The sequence below is a fragment of the Micropterus salmoides genome, unplaced genomic scaffold (genome assembly GCF_014851395.1).
Source record: "Micropterus salmoides isolate LMB-PRFRI ecotype aquatic unplaced genomic scaffold, ASM1485139v1 Ms_hic_scaffold_3269, whole genome shotgun sequence".
Classification (NCBI taxonomy): Eukaryota; Metazoa; Chordata; class Actinopteri; order Centrarchiformes; family Centrarchidae; genus Micropterus; species Micropterus salmoides.
In genome coordinates, this window is record NW_024042561.1 from 24,524 (window position 1) to 33,035 (window position 8,512).

General features: G+C 40.5%; 1 protein-coding gene across 1 annotated transcript in view; it reads left to right on the forward strand.

Annotated features, from left to right (window-relative positions):
• The window catches only part of LOC119884203 (rho GTPase-activating protein 6-like), a 31,131-nt gene extending 23,468 nt beyond the window's left edge, over nucleotides 1–7,663 (forward strand). Inside the window, exons 2-4 of the mRNA XM_038694664.1 lie at nucleotides 1,006–1,165; nucleotides 4,545–4,616; nucleotides 7,488–7,663. Coding sequence (XP_038550592.1) covers nucleotides 1,006–1,165; nucleotides 4,545–4,616; nucleotides 7,488–7,663 — 408 coding nt within the window. The remainder of the gene's footprint in view (nucleotides 1–1,005; nucleotides 1,166–4,544; nucleotides 4,617–7,487) is intronic.
• The last annotated feature ends 849 nt before the right edge of the window (nucleotides 7,664–8,512 follow it).

Here is an 8,512-nt window from a genome sequence, read left to right on the forward strand (position 1 = left end):
TGAGTGTGACGACTGCTTTCTATATGCCCCGTAGTAGCCACATGTCCTCCTCCACGTATGCTATGCGTTCTTAATGCTGGTTTATGTGTGTGGGGTGCATATTGCAAATCCATCAGTGCAAGGCCTTTTCATGTCCTCTCTTGCTCCTAAGAAAAAAGCAAGGCTACTTCCAGCTTATACATTTAGTTTGGCTTGTGTTCTAACATTGCAATAGTTGGTTGTACTACATTTCATCTATTCCCAAGCTCATCATCCTTGATAATCACATGGAAAAAGGCTTTTTCAATACTATTACTATTATTAGAATGCAAAGCCAAGGGTTCACTCAGTTTCACATGCAATAAGTCCAAGGAAGGCCAATGTAATTGTTTAAATGATTTCTACCCTGAAGAAGACCCTTTGAGGTTGAAACACTTTTTAATTCTTTTTGTGTGACTTTTAAAAATACCTTTTATCCTTACTTAGCCTATTGATGTTTTAATTTCTTTACAGAATCATAGATTTAAATGTACTTAAATCAATCTCAACAATAGATCAAAATATAATAAAAAAATATTTATATATTTAATTAAATATTTCCTATGGTAGTTACTGGAGACCAAACAGAGCTAAAAAGAGAGTGACATTGATATTGAATTTTCATTTGCTAGGTGGCCAGAGACACGACTTCAAATGAATGCTAATGTTGCTCCGTGTCGGCGAAATGCGTAAATAAGTAACCATTAGCCAAAAACTGTTTGATTTATTGATTGCCACCTGGCTATAAAGACAATTTCAACAAATATAAAAAAAAATTCTTCTGAAATAAATTGCTTACTCCAGCTTTAAAAAAGCTGAATGTGTTAGAGTTAAGTTTTCAGCTCGTTTCTGCTGCCGCCAAGTGACCAACAACAGTTAATGCAAGATAAGATTTGAACAATATTTATTTTGATAAAGAATAGGCAACCCTACTATACATTTGGTTTATATGTTCCTATTCTTTGTGTTAACCTTTGTCTACCCTAGGGTGATTTCACGTGGAGCAGCCTGTCGGGGCGGAGCGTGCGTCTGATGCCAGTTGCCATCCAGAGCCTGTCGGAGCTGGAGAGGGCCAAGCTGCAAGACGTGGCCTACACCCGTTTACACCAGGACTATGACCTGGGATGTCAGATAACTATGCCAAAAGGTGGGAGCATGTGTGTGTTTTTACCCATGTTGCAGACCTGAGTTAAACAGTGTTACATAATTGTTATGTTTGTGAGTTCCGTATGGGTGGAATTTACTGCTTGAGCATACTTCAGATAGCATCTGGTTTTTAAGACCACAACATTTATGTGACTGTTAACCGTGACAAAAGACATCTGTGATTCACTCCGGAACTGTTCTATGTTGCAAATGCGCTCAGTTGATATCCCTAAACCAGGTTTGCTGTGTGAGCTTGTGCAGCTACTTTGAATGCTTGAGCCTCCGACCACATCCTCTTGTCATACCTCAAGTCTATTTAAGGGAAGTCATGTATGGCCTATGGGGAAGCTGTGACAACACATGAAATTAGATGTAAACCATACTTCACACTGGGATCAGGTACTTCCTGTTTGACGTTGTATCTGTTGACCCCCCTCCTCATAACGACACGTGACTCCCTTTCCACTGCAGCTCAGGCTGCAGCCACCCCACTAGTCACCATGTGCACTCTACTATAAAGTCCTAAATGTTGCAAAAGCAGGCTGTATTTGTCTTTGTGGCCTATCTAAAAGCTAAATAACTGTATTTTGGTTTTTCTGTGAAGAAAGGTTTAGAAAATGACGGAATCAGACAAATTAATCCACATATAGCCGAAGTGGGCAGAGCCCTGCACTGAAACTGGTAGACTTGGTGGTTTGTTTCCCACTGGCCCACCCATGCTAAAAATGTCCACATTCATCACAGTTTAAAGAAAGAAAGGAAAAAAATACGTAATCACAATCACACTCCCGCTCATTGTAAAGCAAACAAGTTAATAGCCTTCGTTATTCTGCTAACAGATTAAATGCTTATACTGGAATGCACAACATGTTCAAAAATAGGATTTATTCAAAGAGAATTTCTGGACCTTTGGTCTTTTTTTGTAGTCCCCGGATATGACACAAGCAGTTAGGTGATGTACTCCCTACTAAGCTAAAAAAAAAAACGCTGTATCGTGTGTTTCCCATAATGCAACTCACTAGCATCTTTTGTTTTGGTTTCTCTTTCCTGGTAAATGCCCATGAATTAATACTCAATTTATAACGCAGGCATCATTTATAGACTCTAGAAAGTTCCCTCCAGGGCCACAGAAGACATTATACAACTGTTTGCTATCAGTTTGAGTGTTTGTATCAGTGATTCACAGACTTTTTGTTTTTTTACCCATAAAATGAACTGTTGTTTATTTACAGACTCTTGTCACAGGTTGTGTATTTCTATGAGCTGTGACGAGTTAGACAAAAAGTAATTTTTCTCACTTTATTTTAATTATTTTTAGAGGCCTGAGAAGGTAAAATTGTCCAGTAATTCTGATTTTACAAAAAAAAAAAATTAAATTAGCTGAAAGCTGAGGGGGAAAAAAAATTATAGTTTTCCTCTTTACCGCCCAGTTAATTATCTCATGACCCCCGCAGATCTTTATTTTGACCCCTTGGGGGTTCCTGACCCTCAGGTTGGCTTGTATACAACAAGCCTGAAGACTTGTTTCTTGCCCCACCAGACTTTGTTATAGCCAACCAAAACTGAAAAATATACACAAATTGTAATAAACCAGAATTTTACTTTAAGATTAAGTTTTGTTGTTAGAATGGTCCATTCATGTTCACACAGATGCACATTGTACGCAGCTTTGTTTCACTGCACTGTATAGGAGTGGAGTGGCCGCTATAGCAGCAGTATAGTGCAGCCAGTGGATAATCCAGGGCCTCGCATTCCAGCTGAAGGTTAAACCTCTCCCCACCATGATTTAATACGTTCTTGTCTGTGTTGCTTATGAATTCCAGAGCCCCTAACGGCCGCCATGTGCTAGCTAGGGAAATATTTCAACTTGTGTGTAAGAGTGTGTGTGTGTGTGTGTGTGTGTGTGTGTGTGAGAGTGTGTGTGTGTGTGTGCGCGCTATTTCAGCACCGCTGATGTGGGCTCCTCAGCCCTGCTGTTTCTCATATTTATCTGAGTGCCAGGGGTCATGTTTCTTGTGTTTCTTCAAGAACGAAAAACAGATTACAGAGAGATAGAATTGAAAGAGACATGGGATGAGTGTGGGATGAGTGTGTGATGAGACAGAAAAGAAGCAAAGGTTCTCCACTCAGTTTCCCAACTGGTTGGAAGTTGGACTGAGGAGGTTTGGAGGTTCAGGGGGGATTTCCACACAGCTTTGGGAGCCATCTGTCAAAAATCCAAACCATTTCCTATCTTTGCTTCTCCCTTCTCCTTCTCTCTCTTGCTGCCCTCACTCTTCATCACAACATCTGCTTTCCTTCTCATATGTCACACCCCCTTCCTCACTGTTTCCCACCTATTTTTCTCTCAAACACCCTCAAATTTTACTTCTTGTCCCTTAGACCCCAGGCTGCAGTTTTCTTTACAGCTTGGAGTCTTAGAGGGATGGTTTCTCATACCCCACTACAGTGACAATAAATTGATTATAAAAGAAGAGCAGCAATGTTGAACTCCCTGATGTAACAGGCTAACGCTAACGTGCTGTGGAAGCTGGAAAAAATGTCCTGAGCTCTGCAAGTGACTCATTTGATACAGCAGAAGGGAACATCTGGGGGTTCAAACAGAGGTTGTTAAATGAGCATATCAAGGCAAAGACAGGTCCAACAGTTGGTTTTGGTGACCAAAAACCAAACAGCAGATTGACTGAATGATAGCATTAAAAGTTGCACTGACATCCTGGCCCCCAAGTACATACACGTGCCACGATCTCCAGATTTCCCTGATCATTAATCAGCAAGTCCAGGAGTCATTCATCATGTTGACAGCTGACAAAGTGGCTTTCCTCCTTTAAGATCTGTCCAGAACAAAACCTGGATATGAAGCAGTCACGTACGCACATAAAAACCTCCTTTTCAGTTTCTCGTTTTTGACAATTGCAGTAAATCAATGTCAAAGGGTGGTCACACTAACGTATTCTTACAGCATTTTTCCACACCTACCTAAATCTTTTGCACAGTACTGTATGTCTGTTTGTAGTATGCAAAGTACACTAATAACCTTCCAAGCCAAGACAGTCTTACAGTGGTACAGTGGTTTACAATAATGCATTATCAATCATTTCAACATTCTTTTCAAGTCATCTTTGTGTGGATGAACAATACAAGACATTTAATATATTACGAGAGATGTTTTTTTCTGCTGACTAATACCATAATGGACCAGGTCTGATGTTTAAGTTAAAGATTTGAGTTTATAGACAGCTTTCCCACCCTGTGGTTAATTTACGTCTGCATTCCTGACATAAGCTTATTAGATATAATAAGCCAGATAAGATAGAGCCGATATGGAAACCATTTGTTTCAGATGATTTATTCTCTTGTTTTTTTCCCCCCTGACGCAGATGGACAGAAGAGGAAAAAATCGCTGAGGAGGAAGTTGGACTCTCTTGCAAAAGAGAAGAGTAAAGACAAAGGTACGCCAAGTTCTTTTAACATGTACTCTGACATTTTGCCAGTTCACAGGGTTTTCTATCTCCATCTCTTCTCTTTTAGTCTTTCTTTGTCACCACTCTTAACATCTCGCTCTCATCTCACCAGTGAGACAGTCTGTGGTCTCCACCCTTCAGGCAGGTGAACAGCAAGGTTATAAAAACAGTTTCTGTTTACTGGGCTTTGACAGTTTATATTTAGCTTAAAGTGAAGGGACTCCTTGTAAGGGGACTGGCTCTGAGCAGCAGCCACTCTGCTGCACTAAGCAAAGCATATTTGGCAGAAAGAGAAAAGGATCGTAGTGAAAGGAGCCCAGAGAGAAGCAGGAGATAAAAGGAGCTTTTCTTGTCAAATTTGTGTGAGTGTAGAGGGATGATCCCAGGTCTCATTTACAATAAATACACATGGAATTTCACAAACACACACACCAGTGTCGTTTTTGCTTAGCCTGCAGTGTTCTCAAGGAACTGACTAATACGGTACACATGAGCAAGTAATGGTATCATTGTTGTTCTTTTATACATGTGGCTGTCAGTGATGTTATGACTCTCCCTTGCTTGTGCTACTGTTACACTACATTTCAGCATTTGTCATTATCCTGTAATTGCCAGTGGTTGCCACAGTTTAAGCAATTGAACTAAACTAAACAGTTCATAAAAGCATTATTCATCTATTTCTGGCAAGTAGGTGAATAATAGCGAAGGTAACTTGTGCATTTAGCATTATTTGTCATAATCAGCCATCAAGAATTTAAGTGCTGTTTATTCATTAATTTGGAGTCATACATTATTAAAATTGGCCTTTTGTCAGTGCTATCTTTGTCTATCTTGGAATTAACATTATTTACTACCCCAATAAGTGCAAAAAAACAGCTGCCAGGCTCTGAGTTTCATATTGGAATAATGCTGTTGCTGCTGCTGCTGCTACAGCTGTGTTGTCTGAAAATAATGCACATGCTTTGGCCAGTCAGAACTGGATATTGTCACTGCATATGTGATTACATTGTCTCATGATGAGTATCATGAGACAAACAACCAGTCTCATTCCTAGAACAATATTCATTTTAGGACAAATACTTTGAGTTCTATATGTTATTAACCTGTTGAAGTTTAAGTGGGTTTTCCCACCATTATATGCCTGGCTCTATCTAGCCCTACAGAGCAGATGGCTCAGATGTAGCTGTAGTCTTACATGCCAAAACGGATTCTAAGTTAATTTTTCTCCTGAGGTCCCTGAATACCAGCCCTGCATTTCACTTTGATGCAGGCTAAGCCTTTTCTCTGCAAGAGGGAAACACAGGAGGAAAGGAGAATGCTGACTTCTTTGATGCAGCCACTGAAATCTGAGCTGTTGTGACCAGATATCAATCAAACTATATTTCCAAATAAGGTTTAATAGCTGTTGTAATCTGCTTGGAGTACTGTATGGGTGAGTTTTTACCTCGGATTGTATCAAGCAAATTATCAGTCAAAGCAAAAATTTCCTAATTGGTCTCTGAAATACTTTTTTGACACATTTACTGTACTGTACTGTGTGGTAAACTCCACCCATTTGACACTTTGTGCACATTAAAATAAAAGGTTCATGTTATTTATAACTTTCCTGAGGCTGTGAGAGACTTTCTGCATTAACTTAGAACATCCACCTTATATGAACACACTACAGGGACATGAATAAGAAAAAAAAAGAAACAAAAAAAGAACAGTGCTGAAAACCAAGACTGAGACTGTTGGCCTGGAAAATTAAGATTTATGGAAATCTGACATGGCTTGATAAATGTGGTCTGGCCGTGGACGCACTGTGGAGTGCTGTGCATTACGTCGGCAAAGCACTGTACATTATTCGATCCAGATTGTGCATGTCTGTGGTGTGTTGTGTGCTTGAGTGTGTATGCGTGTGTGTGCAGGTTACATAAGCTAAGTGAACGCTGTGAGGCTGCAGAGCAAATTCGTTGTGTCACAGTGTTAGTGGTCATGTTGTTCAGGAACCACAGCACTTCACTTGTGGTTGTGGAATGCATTTTGCTTTCTCTCCCTCTGTTTTCCTTTGCCTCCTTTCCACACACACAGACACGCACTGACTGAACAGCTGGACTGTTTTTTCTCAGCTGTTGGCTCATGCCTTGGGATTCTGTATAATGGAATATATAGCCTGCGATGGCCCTGTATGACATCACTTCTCTCTGAAGTGCTTTCACCCTCAACAGCACAACACAAATTTGTGTATACGTCTCTTTAAAACGGAACAAAGGCATAAGAGTTTGCTAGATAACATGCTAGCTGTTTCTAAAAATGACCTGTATGGAGAACAGAAGAAGACATTGCTTGTGGGTGAGTCATCAACGTTGTGTTATTTTGATCAAAGGCACTAGAATTAGTGGTCTGTCAAAGCCATATTTTTTGCCAACTTTCTTTCTGTGATGTCTTATTTTGGAAAACAGATGTAGTATGCTATAAGAGTTTTAACTGACATAGTAAACGTGTCGTGAGGCCTTTATCGCATGTAAAAGGGCAAGCTCCAGCAGAAGTAATAAAGAGTTTAATTGGAGATGTGTTTGATGTTACTGTTGAAAGAGTCTAAGAGCTATTTTTGGAAGTTGCTAATAGAACTTTTTTTTCCTTCCACTTGCAGCTAACATTTGGTTGTCCTGTTTTTATTCAGAATAAAACTTTATTCTTTCTTATGTCCTCTTTTGCAATCAACACAAGGTTGTATAATGAAAAAGTTTGAAGTCCCTTCATGCTACACATACAGAACTTAACAGTCAATTAAATGTGGATTAAAAAAATATTTTCCTCTTCTCTCTTTTCTTCTCTTCCTCCTCTTTTTCCAATTTATCTCCCTTACTCCCCCAGAATGGATACCACAGGCCTTCAGTATACCACTCTCCCAGGTCATTGCTAATGACAGAACTCACAGGCAGCGTCAGGACAGTTATCGTCAGGACCCTCCACAACGCGAGGAACACAAGGACTCCTCTGACCTTGTGTCGTCCATTTTTTACGGTCTGTCACTTTCTGATAATCTTTAATTACGTGTCCCTCACTGGACAAATTTTATTATCTTAAACTATGTAAAATAAGCCAAATTGTATGAAGGGAAATCTAACTCTTGGATCATCTATCCTGCAGTTTGCCACCAAGCGACCGTCTAATAAGGAGTTATCCAGCAGTAATTCCTCTTTGAGTTCCACATCGGAGACAGCCAATGAGTCAACATCACCCAATACGCCTGAGGCTGCACCACGAGCACGCAGGAGGGTGAGACAACATATTATAATTAATCCCAGTCCGAGCTACAGACCAGGGGGTCAGGTGGTTGTGTTTTATCTAGTTTAATCTGTCTGAATGAAATGCACAATTAACCTCCAGGGAGGCATGTCAGTGGACTCCATCACAGACCTGGACGACAACCAGTCCCGCCTGCTCGAGGCGCTGCAGCTCTCTCTGCCGGCCGAAACGCCAAGTAAGAAGAGAGAAGCACCGGGACAAAAGGCTGAGCCTCAACCATCTATCGTCAGGTCCCCCGAGTGGTCGACAGCTGCTGTCAGCATATCGAGAAATATGGTGATTAGCTTTCTTTACCAATGTAGCCAACATGTAGGTTCAGCCTGTATTTTATATATCCTCTGTTACTACAATGGGACTATATAGTCATTGAGTATTGAGTTATTTCCTATTGTCTCTCAGGTTTGCAGACTGTGGGCATATTTAGAGTGGGAAGCTCCAAGAAGAGAGTGCGACAGGTGAGTGTTCTTGAGTATTCCCTCGTGTGGTGTTTTGGTGACCATTCACCTCTTGTGCTTTATGGAAGCTTCATTTCATTAAGTGTCATTTGTGCTCACAGACTGGACGCCAAGCGCCGTACAGTACCGTGTATC